The following is a 15,012-nucleotide window of genomic DNA, read 5'->3' on the forward strand; positions in this document are numbered from 1 at the left end:
AATTCAGTTTCATTACACAAGCAAAAGACCAAGATAGTATTTTTATCTTAAACCCTGGAAGTTCTTGAGATAATTCCCATGTTAACTGTTACCATGTGCCATCACAGCAATTGGTATCAACTAAAACTCATGACAGTGACATGGAATAAATCTTCAATTTGATGCAAAGTGAAATCCAATTTTTGTTTGTTGATTAGATGTTTGTCACCTCAAACATAATGGCAATAAAATTACATGTCAGCAAGTTTTAGCCAGTGGTGATGACTAAATGCAAGGCTGATGTGAAATCCTTTCATTGGTGTCAACAATACAAACCAATATTTTAAATATATGACTACTTTGCAGTCTGTTGTCTGAGAAAGAAAATATATGAAGCTCAAAATAGCTGTCAGAATACTAAGTGTGACTCAAGTACCATTTAACAGCACATGATGGACAAGTGATGTATATGGGTGTTAAGCATATACAATATGACAGCTGAGTAAACTCGATGCATCGTTTGAAACGATGGTGGACATCACATTAGCAAGGAGTATGTATATACACTATATACAAACAACAGGCTGTTTTTTTGGACCTTATAGGAAAGACCATCACCCGCTAGGTTCTAGTACTGCAATTACTTGTGTTAAACAAGAAAAACCCCTCTATGTAGTTTTTATCAATGAAATTGTGACTATACTTGTATAATGTGTAACCTCTTGCTATATGCTTTTCAATGCAAATAAAAAATGATTTGATTATTCATATTACACTATATGCCCAATATATCACAAAACAACTTTACATTTACAATGTAATACTGTTGCAAAAAAAAAAAAAAAGTAACATTTTGATAAGGCTTTAACTGGAGTTCTGTGTCCAGTTTGAGCACTACACTGCAGGAAATATGTGGACTATTTGAAGAAAGTCCAGAAGAGAGCAACAAAAATGATTAAAGATCTAGAAAAGATGACCTATGAAGAAAGATTGAACAAAATTGTGTTTGTTTAGTCTGGAGAAGAGAAGGCTGCGGAGGCACTTAATAACAGTCTTCAAGTATGCAAAAGGTTGATCTAAAGAGAAGAGTGATATTTTGTTCTCCTTAACCACTGAGGACAGCACAAGAAGCAAGGGGCTTAAATTGCAGCAAAGGAGATTTAGGTCGGACAAGAGAAAAAACTTGCTAACTGTAAGCGTAGTTAAGCACTGGAGCACATTACCTAGGGAAGTAGTGGAATTTCTGTTATCAAAGGTTTATAAGAACAGGTTAGACAAACACTCATCAGGGATGGTCTAGATCATATTTAGTCCTGCCTCGGTGCAACCTTAGTGAATACATAAACCATCAAATTCTTGATAAGGGCTGTTTTACTACAACCTTTCCTGAAGTCGAAGCTCATTACTGCCATAAAATGTTCTATCCAGGTCAAAACTTAAGACTTCTACTTGGAATTTTAATTCCCTCCCACTACATCTGTTGTTTTCTTTTCTAATATGATAGTTCTTGAAGTTCTAGGAACTGGTTTTGCATTGTCCTGTGAAGAGTATTTTGTACACTACAGCAGTTTTGTAAAGCCACATCTCAGATGCAAAAATTTTGATCCACAACCTTGCACCTTACACACTGTACGACTCCCATCCCACACACTGACCTGCCCCATACACCTCCAAAGGTACTCTGTAATACACTGCGAGTGGTTGGGAGGAACAGCGTAGTGTTGGAGAAGCGTGTGTGTGTGTCCATAGAAAGACCCCAGACACAAATGCGCAATGACCATTTTGTTAACAAATAGGCACTTCCATATATTTTCAGAAGTAATTACAGATACAGGCCAACACAGCTGGTGGTGAACAGGATGTGGCTCCATGTCGCCACTTGATCATGTGTGTATAAGTTGTATCTCCATGTTTTGGTCAGTGAGAGACCTGACCCTCTATTTGTATTTCATAAACTGTTCCTTTCTTGTTTATTGTTTGGAAAATGATTGCCATTGCATTGCCATGCATGGTTCTGACTTAAAGTACAAAGAAGGTTTGAAACACATTCTGCTCAGTGCAAAAACCCTTGAGATGGCTTCTACAGGAATTTCAACATAACTGTTTACACAAAGAGCACAGGACACACTGAGCTTTTCAGTCAATGACTGAAATCACCAAAGCTTTCACCAAAGGTATTTAGTATAAAAGCTACCCTGAACATCACAAATATACTTACTGCTCTTCCTTCCATCATAAAGTGCTATAACTACTCTTTGTCCTGGTAAGCCGTGCTAGCTCATTCATGAATACTTTGGAAGTGACTACAATGGTGTGGACTCCTAAACCTCTGTTTGCTTTACAACCTATATGATAAAGAATGTTTTAATCTCCCACTGGATGTTTTTTTCTCTGTAATCTATTTAAGAGCACAGAAGTATTTAATATTTGTGCTGGGAGACATCTTCAAAAGATAAATCCAAAAGCCTTTGTGGACCAACTTTTAATATTATTATTAAGCAATTCAGAGTAAGGAAACATGGCCTCACAACCGAAATGAAACCAAATATTTTCTTAGTTTCCCTGAAATGCTAATAAAAAGCAGTATCTTGTGTATTATCTCCCACTAGTCCACACCATCACCTTTGCATGCTGAGGTTAATAATCTTTATTCTGAGGTTGATTTATTGCTCTAGTGTTTCCAGAGGCAATCAGCTTTTACAGTTGGACGTTATAAAAAGATCACAGTCAATTACTGGCTTTTACTTCCAAAGTCTTCATTCATACATCTACCTATCAATATGTCTAAGAGACGATGGCCATTTTAGATGTAAATGTAATCAATAAACAAAAATTAAATTAAAAATAGTCTCCTTATTTATTTATTTGTAAAGCGCATAGATTTGCTATACCTCACAGGGGAGTTGTGAGGATAAATACATTCAAACAAAAATTGTGAGAGGCTCACATATCATGGCGAGGGGCATTATATAACTACTTAATTTAGACAGATACAGAACTGTTACTGCAGACATTACTTAGAATAGCCCTTAAATTGCTCTAAAATATGCCAGAGACCAAATCTGCCAGGATCAGGAAAGCAGAAAGAATGGCTTAGAGATATTTCACTGAGGTCCAAACAAAGTACAGCGTGGCCAAACCTAGGAATCAGTCCTGTTCTTCCTAATATTTTCAGTATATTAATTTTACTGAGTTGCCAAATTATCAGGGGTTGTGAAGAGGACAGTAGGTAATTTCTGTTGATGTTTTCTGTTCATGAGAGATAAGGTATTTACTATACCTATAATTAATTCCCTACTCTAATTGCCCACACAAATCTCATAGGAACCCACAATGACTGGGGAATTTTAATACATGCAAGAATTTCCCTGTGTAAAAGGAATTAGGACTCAGACTGTCTGAGGTGCAGCATGGGCCACCGTGAGCTGGTCATGCCCTACTCAGGAATAATGCCTTTAAACAGTATGGCCTTAACTGAGCCTTTAGCTTCTTTAGTTGTTGCTGACACTTCCTAATCATTCATGTGTGTATTTTATTTCTGCAGTGCACTGTGTGCAGCCTGAGCAAGTACTAACATTTAATTGCAGAAATCTTGAATTTTTCTTTATGGCTCATGCAATCAACACAGACTCAAACCTCCCTGTAAAAAATTTCACCTAGGCCCTATGATGTCTATGTAAACCCAAGTGATTTCTTTCATGAATCAGAATCACCTTATCAGAATAACCTCTGAGTCATGCAAACTAAGCTACTAAAAAAATCTGTCGATCCTCTAGAAAATGATTCAGCCCTGCTCTTGCTCTTTGAAGAGACAGTTAATACTGCAAAACCATTTACACATCACCTGTGTAATTTTCACCAATTATCATTAACCATATCTGATGATAGAATATAACAAGCACTTTATTTTGTCATCCAAAAGTTATGGAATGGATCTGCAGCTGGACCTGATGGCATCCCACCCAAGGTGTTCAAAGGTGCCTTAGAACCAACAAGCATCAGCCTGTATCAACTGTTCTTAAAAGTTTGGGCAACAGGCAAAGTACCAGCAGAAAGGAAAGACAGCATCACAGTGTCTCTGAACAAGGGGAAAGGATCTCACATCTAGTGTGGCAAATACAGGATAATCTCATTGTTATAAGTCTCTGGAAATGTCCTTTCCCATGTTCGATTTGGAAGGCTGCAGCCACTCCTTAACAGACATCACCAACCACAGCAATCACGTTTCACTGTCAGGTGGTCAATAATGGATGCTATTCTTACAACTCTGGCTTCTGTTCTGAGCTGCATTAAGAATTTAACTGCCTGCTTCATGTGTCATATATTGACATCAAAGCAGCTTTTGATTTGGTCAACAGGGTGACACTTTGGCTTGCACTGAAAGCAGTTGGTTTTTCAGATGTTCTGCTAAATTTGATGCACAATCTTCATACTGGTACCAGTACAAGACTGTGCAGTTTCACATCTTTCTACACAACCTCAGTTGTACAGCAGGGATACTTTCTCACCCCAGCACCATTCCGTCAAGCTATCAAAGGTATATTAGGACTTGCTGCTCCAGGTTGGTCAAGCAGTGTTTACTGACCAAGAATATGCCAATGCTGCTGCCTTGCTTTTGGAGAAGTCAGAAGATTTCAGCCCCTCCAAAGTCTCCAAGACTCCATCCACACAATTGGGTTGAATGTCTCATAGAAGACCAACATCCAGAATCTTGGAGCTGGGTCACCAAAAACCCTTGGTCAAGGCACTGACAAGTTCATCCGTCTAGGCTGCAAGCAGAGTTCAAATGGCCGTATCAAATCAGATGTTCTTCAATTAATAGGTTCTGCTGCCTCCTGCATGAAGTCCATGTCGGGTTTAGGGATCATCTTTTCACTGAGACAAAGTTCAGGCTCTATCAAACCTGTGTACTACCTGTACTCCTATATGGGTCAGAAACCTGGTCCCTCTTACAGGCTGACTTGGAACAGTTAGAGACGTTCCATACGCACTGTCAACACCAAATCTTGAGCATAAAATGGTTTGACTTCATACAAAATGTCAGAATCTCATAAAGATCTGCCCTTCCTTCAATTGTTAATCAAATTCAAAAGCAGCAGAGCAAGCACACCATGCTCTCAAACTCTCCATCGATACATGAAGGGAAACATGACCTGACACTACCTGATGCCACTCAGAAGGCTGTCTAAGAGCTTCATGGATTCATAAGATTGAGCCAGATCTGGGAACTTCACTACATGATGTCGGTGCAATGCCATCAACCATGGTCACTCTGATTGGTGCAAAGGTCCTTAATAGATGATGCATGTTTGAGAATGATTTATTCCATCAACAAACACTTGCTCAATTAATAGAAGATTCCACCCCAACCCATTTATATGATATTCATTTTCTTCTAACACTTGTAATAATTTATTATTACTGGGTATTTTTATGGCCCCATGTTCAAATACACATAAGTGTTATTACATTTCTAAAGTGCATGTGCAGTTATTAATTTGCACATAGAAATTAAACATGCAGTTGCCTCTAGACTATAAAGAGTTGTGTGGGAATGTCTCATAACAAACACTGTTAAACTGAAAGATGTGCCCATGGACTGATATAGGGCTACAATTGTATGTTATCTTACAGTTTTATAGTGTTGCCCGTCACCATAGTATTTGAGCTTCTTCCATGTAAAATATATGAACAATAGAAAAGTCTCTTTTGGACTGTGTATTCTGGAGATGATTCTGTGAAAGATCTGAACAGATTCCACATCTGGCACTATAGCTAAGCTAGGAAGTTTACACAGAATCACCGATCAACCATTCCAGCTCCTTGCAAATAATGGATTTCATCCTATTGTATATTTTAGAGATTTATCCAGGTTAGTTTGAAAAGCTAACAAGTTATTATATTTAGAGCCAAAACTTGACAGATGATAGGAGTATACACTAACCACAAAGAGTTTGGAAATGCTGACCTAAAGCACTTGAGATACAGTGAAAACATCTATGGTTACAAGATATAAGATTGTAACCCTCCTTTGTATCATTCATTGACTTGAACTGACCTTTCATTCTCTGCTGCTCAGCTACCTTCCCTGGTGCAACTGCAGAAACAGAAAGAAAAACAACCTCCATTGACATCATAACTAATGCTAAGATTTTGTCATTGATATTTTTAGTAAAAGTCACAAACAGGACACAGGCAATAAAGAAAAAGTCACAAAAGCCTGTGACCTGTCCCTGACTTTTATTAAAAATATCCATGATAAAATGAGGAGCTGGGCAGCAACAGGGTGGCTGGGAGTGACGGCCATCTCACAGCTCCCTGCTACTGCAGGAGGCGGTGGGACCCTGCAGCTCCCAGCCACCGGGGCTAAAGTTACAGGGGTCTTTGGAAGTCATGGATTCCATGATTTCTGTGACAAAATCGTAGCCTTAATCATGACTTGCAGAACTAAAACAATATGGTAAGTACATGGAAATAGTATTAATACTGAAATAGAGCTGGACAGCTAGTTCAATCACCCAAGAACTAGAGGTCTACCCCCCAAACATAACATGCATAGAAAGCTCTTAGATTAAAATACTACTAAGCATTTATAAAGGTACTTTTTATCTGCAAAATGTTTACAAATGTGATTCACTCGACCACCCAGAGAATGACAGTAAACAATTTGCATTCTGACAATGATATTACATAATGAATATTGTCAAGTGCAGCTAAATGATTCATGGCATGAGCAAAAGTACACAGAGAAGCTGGGCTTTCTGAAGGAGTATTTCAGTGGTTTATATTCATATTATCTGAACAAGATAACTCTGAGGCAAACATTATTACAGATAAGAGAAATTTCACAGCTACATAAAACTTACAAGATGAGGAGTTAGAATATACGCCTGCAGAAAGCCAATTACATATATACACAAAAGAGGAAGAAAGATATTAAACAGACAAATAAGGGTCCAGCAAATGTTTTCCAGATGTCATTAAAACTCTGTATTCATTTCTATATTAGCAATTTAAAAAAAAAAATCATCTCCCACATATTTTATTTTATACAAATTTAAATCAAGCTGTAGGCAGGGGAAGTATAAAAAACTCAGCCTGATTTGAAAGAAAATGTTAGATGCATAATTGCCTGATTGATTTGCAAGCACTATTACCCAAACTGCATGAGCAAATTGGGCAATTGTGCGTGCAGATAGGTAGTAAGATTTATGACAGCTCATTTTCAGATTCACAGTGATGCAGAGCATACATTTTACACACAAAACAACATCGTACCCAGATCTTCAGGCTACATGGAAATCAATTGAACTTCACAAGGCTTGAAGCAGGTTTGCTTTCCCTTTAATTTGCCTCAAATATTCCAACATCATGCTAAGCTGGCAATAAGTCATCGGTAAAAAAAGATGCAGTACAGAACATTAATTAAAGCACTACCCAGCCCAAAAGTTGAGCTCAACACATCCCTAAAGCATGCAGAAAATAACTTCTGCGCCCACAAGCATGCTGTGATTTTTTTGTTCTAAGGACTCTAGCAACACAGCTACAAAGAGAAACTAACTGGGCTACTGCCATTCTAGTAGGACTTTGCAGATTAGGAAAAGTGTGGCAACACTCATGGATATACAAAAATGTTTGGGGGCTTCAGCTGTTAGAGATGTGGAAGGTTATCATCACTGCCAGACAGTTATTGCATTAGGGTCTCTACAGTTCTTCAAAACTTTCATTGGTATTAAATATTTGACCCTTATTAGTTGCAATTCTCATTTTTGAATGAGTCATCCCCATAGAAAGGCTGCTTACCTGGAAACCATACTATCATAATGGTTATTGCTTAAATACCCAAAGCCTGTAGGCTTTAGTGCGATGAGTACATTCCTGCCTGCAGAGGCTGGGCACGGGTCAAGGCTGTGCAAAGGAAAGATCTTAACGCTGCCAAATAGAGCTCATGACAGTGTCAATGCCACAGCTAAAGTTTTATTTTAATAAAATTAACCTAAAGACATTGTTCTGTGTCTTACTGTAAGCAAGGATTTTTGGCACTTCAATGCCATCTGCTGGATAGTTATCATTATGGTCCAAACTTCATGACTAATTAAATTAAGCTCCCATTTTGGGGTCAGGGGGAAAGGGGGTGAGATTCACCATGTAAATCTTACTTAGCTTTACAGATGTAAAGACAAATTTATTTGAAGCACCTGCTTAAAAAGTCCAGCTGCTTTGTGTGTCTGTTCATAAAAGGAACTCCATACACCAGCATCTCCTTTATCCACAACCTTGCTCTGTTCAGCTCTCAAACTGCAGTATGTGTTGGATAGCAGATAGATGCATCTGTTTGTCAAATCCTTATTGTGATATACTGCCTTGTTTTACAATTATAAGAACCTTAAACGCCACATTAAAATCAACTTGAACAGAATTCCAGATTTTAAAGATTAACAACTTAACTCTTTACCGTTTGGATATATTTTAATTCTCAGTTAACACTATGTTAGCAAGATATTGCTGAAGTACATTGAACAATGAGTCCAATATTAATGTTTATTAGTAGTCCTTAAGTCATAGGAAAACAGAAGCAATGATTTTGTTCACATTCAGGTAGCTAGGAACAGAGCTAGTACTATGCAAGTGGGATCTCATTTTATAAAAAATCCAATGCTCCAGCCAACTGAAGTCTGTCTCTCTGCTTCCCCTGGACACCTTAGAAACCAGAGCTCTCTTACACCTCCTGCCTGGAGAACACAAGCGTTACGCGGTGTGAGCTGGAGTTCAGTAAATCTAGGACTTTAAAGACTCCTAACTGTAGAGTTTATTCTGTCATTAAAGGCCCATCTTGTAGTACCATCATGGTTTGACAGTCCACTGGTTTACTTAAGTGCGTTAGAAGAGTTGAACTGTCAAAGAACTATAGCAAGAAAGAGGTGAGCTGAAATAACAAGGGCCCAACTAACAGTGCGACTAACTCTTGTGATTCTATTGTAAGTTTTGCGTGTCTGGCAAGCCCAGATCTTGGAAGTATGGCCTCAATCCTCAAAAGACATGCAGTCATGTTGTATGCCTCTTTAAGTCCCTAAGTCTGCCATTTAGGCATCACTGACACTTTCAAAACCACTACTCAGCTGTCACCTAACCCCATCGTTGCCTAGGGATGTAGGCATTTAAGTTTCCACTGGTCAGAATTTGCAAAGCCACCCTACAGCTGATAAGCTGCTTTCATCCCTAGCTCAAGATGAAGACCCAAAAGTCCTGAAGATTCTCAAACTAGGTGGGAGAACATCTGCCAACAGCAGGACATGATCCTGTAGGTTCATTCTGAGCATGCCTACACTAGGATACCTGTCAGGTGCTACAGGAGGAGGGCTAGATGCAGGCCACCAACAGGTGGGGGAGCAGCACAGCACCACACAAAAGACAGCCAGGAGTGGAGAGAAACATTGACACCTCTAATACTCAGTTTATCGTGATCAAGAGACAAACTGTTTCTATTGCTAGGAAGTGGGTTACTGGAGCTGCCTAGGTACCTAAGCCCCTTGCCTTGCCATTTCATTTCTGGTTAGTTTAGGAAGCTCCCTGCTCAGTTTGCTGGCTTCTGAAGATCTCTCAGGAGGCTGGGCTTAAATCAGGGCTGAGGATTCCACTAGGAAGCAGGCCACCTAGAGGGTTAGATGTAGCTCAGTAGCTTTGAGGATTTAGACCAATATGATTAGGTGAGAATCTCAGCTTTTTCTTTGTTTGTTTTTTAAATTAAAGTAAGCTTCTTGTCCTCAAGGTTAGAGAGAAAAGCTTGAAAACATGACTCCATGTACCCTAAGGGCTCAAACACCAGAATAAAGTTTTTAAGGTAAGCCATTATAATAAAAACTAGATATTTAGTCTAAACAAAGTGTAAATTAGTTTCAAGATATCAATAAGTCTAAAAGCGTTGGATGGGCTACAGTGACTTTGGAAACTAAACTTTCCTGAATCTCAACTGCCTCATATGTGAGGTGGGAATTATAATACTTAATTTTCTTTGAAGTGCTTTGTGATCCTTGGATGAAAAGCAACATGTCATTGATTGATAATGATCGTATATCGTGTTTTTCATCAATAGACATCAAAGCAATTTACAAAGCAGGCAAACATCATTAAACATAGTCATACTAAAGTATTACAGTACAATCGTTAACTATTAAACTGTCAGTGAGGACAGATTAATCCAATATATCTGATGGCAGAAGTTTCAGATGTTTAGCATTTCACACACACTTGATAGTAATTTCCACAAACAAAAACAAGGGAAACGTATGATATTTGCTTGACTTAATTATTATTTTAATAAAGAGAATGTAAAGACCTCAATCTTGATGTGCATCAGCAACACATGGAAGGCTATTGCTTTTCCTGAAACAAATAAATAGTTGTAGGCAAGCAAAATAAGAAAGCTTTCATTATATAGGTAGAACTCATGACTGGAAAGCCATAAAATAAATGAGTGGGATTTTTTTTAAAAAACATTATTGGAAAGAAAGGAAATGTCAAGAATCACATTTAATAAACCAATACCAAAAACTGCATACTGTATATTTAGGAAAAAATTAACTATCATCAGCCTCAAGGTTTATATTGTTTCCAAATTTTGCATAAAGCTGAACCTTCAGGTCAGATAATACCCTCTGAATTGATTCCACTCGAGATTCTAACGCTTCAATTTCTCCTTGTAAGTTTTTCTGGAAGACAAAATATTGGCTAATTAATACCAAGCACACTGTGCAAAGCATCTCATTCATTTACCTATAGATTACATAGTCAAGCAAACTATATTCCATTTATTTTAGAGGATTCATGGACTGGAAACAGAACAGAATTCAGAGCTTTCAGTTGCAAGTTCAAATCCTGGTCAGTAATGATGAGAAACAAATTACTCTCCACTAGATGTTCTATGTCACATGTTAAGTTTACCGGTGGCACCTCTTCAGTTACGAATAGACATGCATTTGTATTTTATGATGTATGTTCAGCAAAAGCCAAAGACTGAATCAGTCATCATGGCACACACCCTTGTATATAATCCCATCACTCCTCCAGATCAGCATAATACACACTGATGAGGCAGCAGGGGTTTTAATAATTGCGCTGTTATTGCCCATGCAACACTTCTTCTGTAGCTAATTTGGGGATTTCAGACTAGAGTCATTACTAATATTGGACATAGTACTATGTCAAAGATTTTCAGAAAGAGTAAGATTCTAAGTGACAGATGAACAGCTCATGACCGTCAGCACACCCATCCTAATGTAAAGCTCTCTGTAGCATTGAATATATCAAAGGGACTCTCCCGTCCTCACAAACCTTTGCCTCCTCCAGCATCTCGTGTGTCTCATCTTGAGAATGAGTGATAAAAACATCACCAATCTGATACGGTATCAGTATTGAATCTTCATCATCAAGCATCATCATGTCATCGCATGCATCCTCCAAATTCTGAAGTTGTTTCTGTGAAGTCAAAACCCAGTCAAAAAGCTGGTCACCTTATCCCATATGATTTATGCATTAACAGCTACTTCAGCTTTATAATCAAAGCTATTCTGAACTGTAGTGGCATAATGTGGAGGAGGATCAGCAGAACTGTCAGGTATACTTTGCAGAGACAAGGTAGGTGAGGTCGTATTTTTTTTGGACCAACTTCTGTTGGTGGAAGGGACATGCTCTTGAAAGTCACAGAGCTCTTCTTCAGATCTGGTTCAGGTAGGGAAATATTTCTTTACAAACTGCACAATCAGCTTGTGAAACTTGTTGCAGGGTACGTTGTGAAGGCCAAAAGTATTACTTGGTTCAAATAAAAAATTAGATAAGTTTATGTAGCAGAGGTCGATCAATGACTAATAGCCAAGATAGTCAGGGACATAACCCCATGCTCTAGGTGTCCCTAAACCTTTGATTGTGAGAAACTGGGACTAGATGACAGGGGACAGATCACTCAATTGCCCTGTTCTGTTCATTCCCTCTGAAGCATCGGGCACTGGCCACTGTCGGAGGATAGGATGCTGGGCTACATAGACCTGGTCTGACGTAGTTATGGCCATTCTTATGCCTGAGCTAAATACAAACTGGGACAGACTGTTAAGCATAAGGGGTTCACATATGCTGTAGTAGGCCATTTCAAATAAAGGCAGCAATTGAGGATTAGGATTTCAACAGAGTTGCACCAGCATAACTCTAGAGTAATGCTGTGGAGAGTTTGACCCAGAAAATTTAGCAAAAGCTCTGTATAATCCTTGATTAATTCTCTCTCCCCCCTACACACACACACACCTTTTTTCCCATATGACAATTAAGGGGTTCTAAGCATTGCATGCACAAGTAGAAGATACACATTCAAGATAAATATTCGTCATCTGTGCTTCTAGCACAAATACTTCCTATACCTAATCACTCTTCCATCTTCATTTTGCTTTAGCTATTTTCAAACAGACTTTATAGACAGACTAGACTCCAAAAGCAAAGCCAGAACCAAAGTTCTTCTAGTTATAGTATAGTGTAGCAAAGGTACCTTTTTAACTTCTATTTCTTCTTTCAGCTCTGTAATCCTGCTGGTATTTCTTGCAAACTTGTTAATTTTCTGTTGATCTTCAAAAGTAACATTGACATCTTCAGCAGCCTGGACAGGGGGAGAAGTTACAGAGAAGACTTAATTGTTACATAATACTTTTAGGGAGAATGAATATAAAGGCATATCACCAAAATTGTTATAACTTTTAGGTATAAAAGTTAAGTTATACTTATATTTCTCATAGTTTCTTTCCTAAGGACAGATCTATACTAGAAAAGATTTGCCAGTACAGTTATGGCAGCAGATGCTCCTCCTGTACATACAGCTTATATCAGCAAAAAAAGTGATTTTACCAGTATAGCTTATACTCATTCCCCAGTAGAACACTGACAAAAGCAGTTTTATGCTGATTTAAATGCATTTACACTAGGGCTTTTGCTTCTTTAGAAACATAATTAAACAACCCCCCCTCTCCCTTTCATTATTAGACCAAGAGATTTCAGTTAGGGTAACCAGATGTCCCAATTTTATAGGGACAATCCCGATATTTGGGGCTTTTTTTTTTTTTATATGGGCTCCTATTATATTCCCCCCCCACCACCACCACACACACACACACACCCACACACCCTGTCCCGATTTTTCATACTTGCTATCTGGTCACCCTAGTTTCAGTATAGACCTGACCTGACACTAACACTGTTACCTTTTAACCTTACCAGCACTGTGCAGCAAACAGTAATGGAAAGTGCACACAGCAGGGACTAGGCCGGGGCCCCCACCAAGCTGAAAGGCATGGGGGCGGGGGGTACCAGAGCAGCGCCTATGGGAGCACACAACACACAGAGCAGCAGGAAGGGAGCGGGAGGGGATCCATGCCCGCTCCCCGCCTGGGGGGAGGGGAAGAGAAGACTGAAGCCCCCCCGGCCCAGCACTCCCCTAGGCCCGCGAACGAGGACAGGGCAGGCCGCAGGAGAGCCCCCACCGTACGAAGGAGTCTGGCGCGGCCCAGCACACCGGGACCGCTCAGGCAGCACCAACTCTTGGGGGCGGGGGCTAGAGGAAGGAGGCGCAGAGCGGGCCCCGGGCCCCTCAGACGAGGGGGGGCGCAGAGCGGCGCCAGGGGCCCCCTCTAATGGGGGCGGGGAGGCGGCGCAGAGCGGGCCCCGCAGCCGGGGACCGCAGTCTGGGAAGACGGACCCAAGGCTCCCCGAGCTGGGTCCCCCCAACACTCACCGCTTTCTTCATGGTGGCAGCCATGTTGGACTGAACTATTGGCCCCTCTGGGAAGGGGGAGGTCCCAGTTACCAGCTCCCTCGCCCTAGGTCGGTCCCGGCTCAGCCGCGGCGTCGCTTCCCGCTCCCGAGGCCGCGCTCGCTGGCCCCACGTCCACTGGGATGGGAAGACCTTCGGTCAAACATATTAAACTGGAACTCCCGCACTTGGTACCATCCGCTTAAAGGCGCTGTCCGTAGGATATTTATCCGCCGACAGAATAGGGGGCTTTAGATGCCGGTCTTGGCAGTTGTCGCTAGGTGGCGCAAAGAGTCAGCGAATGGAGGGAGTAGAGTCGGAATGCTTTACAGCACCCCAGCAATGCACCCATCCACACCTGGGGGACCCTGCCACACTGACTCCCCCATTCCTGGGAGGAGGGGAGCAGTCACCCATGCACTCCCCATGCTTGGGGGAACCAGTGCCTCACCGTTCTCCATGTCCCACTCATCAGTCCATTTATTATAATGAATATGGATCAATTACATTAATTACAGTCCCGTAAATAAAATATTAATAAAGATGACTGGTGCCAACGGCGTCTTCTGACTGCGGTAGCTGAGCGCCACATTAATATTAAGGGCATCTACCCTCACATGCTCCGCCGAGACCAGGAAGTGGGAGCCCCATTTACAGATGGGGGCATCGAGGCACAGAGGGATAAAGCAACTTGGCCGAGGTCACACAGGAAGGCCGTGCCCAAGCCAGGAACTGGTCCCAGGTTTCTCTAGTCCTAGGTCGGTGCCTTAACCACAAGACCAGAGACATCTGTCTTGCTCCTTGCTCCCAGAGGACATCTGTCTTGCTGTGGAGATTACTAGAGGTGGAGGGGAAAAATTCTTCAGCACCAAATTCCTTTCCCAAGGGACCTTGTGAGCAAATAATAAATATTTTGTTAAAACAGAGGGATTTTTTTTCCTAAATAGAAATAAGGGCAGTTGGCATTTGCACTGCATAATTGCCTCCACATGCTTCGGTTTATTTATTTAGCTTATATCACAGCTACGAAAAAAATCAGGTCACCATAACATTTCATAACCACAGCTGCGGGGGTGTGTTTTGGCTTCAGTGGACTCCTGACAACCAGTTGCCATTAGTGCAATGCTGGGACCAACATTCAAGAGCCTGGAGCCTTGGTAGAACAGGGTGTATGGCTGATAATGTGTTTGGTGAGCTGACAACTAGCCAAGGTTTTGAGAGCAATTTTGTTGACAGAAATTAGCTTT

The 15,012-nt window shown here is 40.5% G+C and overlaps 1 protein-coding gene and 1 long non-coding RNA gene across 3 annotated transcripts in view; both read right to left on the bottom strand.

The window, feature by feature from the left end:
* The window catches only part of LOC115634919, a 61,275-nt gene extending 55,079 nt beyond the window's left edge, over positions 1-6,196 (bottom strand). For both annotated transcript variants that reach the window (XR_003996474.1, XR_003996473.1), the window contains exon 1: positions 6,038-6,196. This is a non-coding gene — a long non-coding RNA (uncharacterized LOC115634919). The remainder of the gene's footprint in view (positions 1-6,037) is intronic.
* A 3,506-nt stretch (positions 6,197-9,702) lies between these two features.
* PFDN4 (prefoldin subunit 4) lies at positions 9,703-13,859 on the bottom strand. The gene is made up of 4 exons (XM_030532946.1): positions 13,748-13,859; positions 12,512-12,619; positions 11,311-11,454; positions 9,703-10,688 (listed from the first exon to the last, which is right to left on the bottom strand). The coding sequence occupies exons 1-4, from the start codon at positions 13,769-13,771 to the stop codon at positions 10,557-10,559; spliced, it is 408 nt and encodes a 135-aa protein (XP_030388806.1). The 5' UTR covers positions 13,772-13,859; the 3' UTR covers positions 9,703-10,556.
* Between the last annotated feature and the right edge of the window lie 1,153 nt (positions 13,860-15,012).

The sequence above is a fragment of the Gopherus evgoodei genome, chromosome 14 (assembly GCF_007399415.2).
Source record: "Gopherus evgoodei ecotype Sinaloan lineage chromosome 14, rGopEvg1_v1.p, whole genome shotgun sequence".
NCBI classification, from domain to species: Eukaryota; Metazoa; Chordata; order Testudines; family Testudinidae; genus Gopherus; species Gopherus evgoodei.

Excerpts from the sequence above, each read along its gene's own strand:
- PFDN4 (XM_030532946.1), bottom strand. The coding sequence starts at position 13,771 with ATGGCTGCCACCATGAAGAAAGCG. Across the intron at positions 12,620-13,747 it reads CTGCCACCATGAAGAAAGCG|GCTGCTGAAGATGTCAATGT; the intron begins GTGAGTGTTGGG and ends CCCCCTGTCCAG. Across the intron at positions 11,455-12,511 it reads AAGAAATAGAAGTTAAAAAG|AAACAACTTCAGAATTTGGA; the intron begins GTACCTTTGCTA and ends TTGACTTCACAG.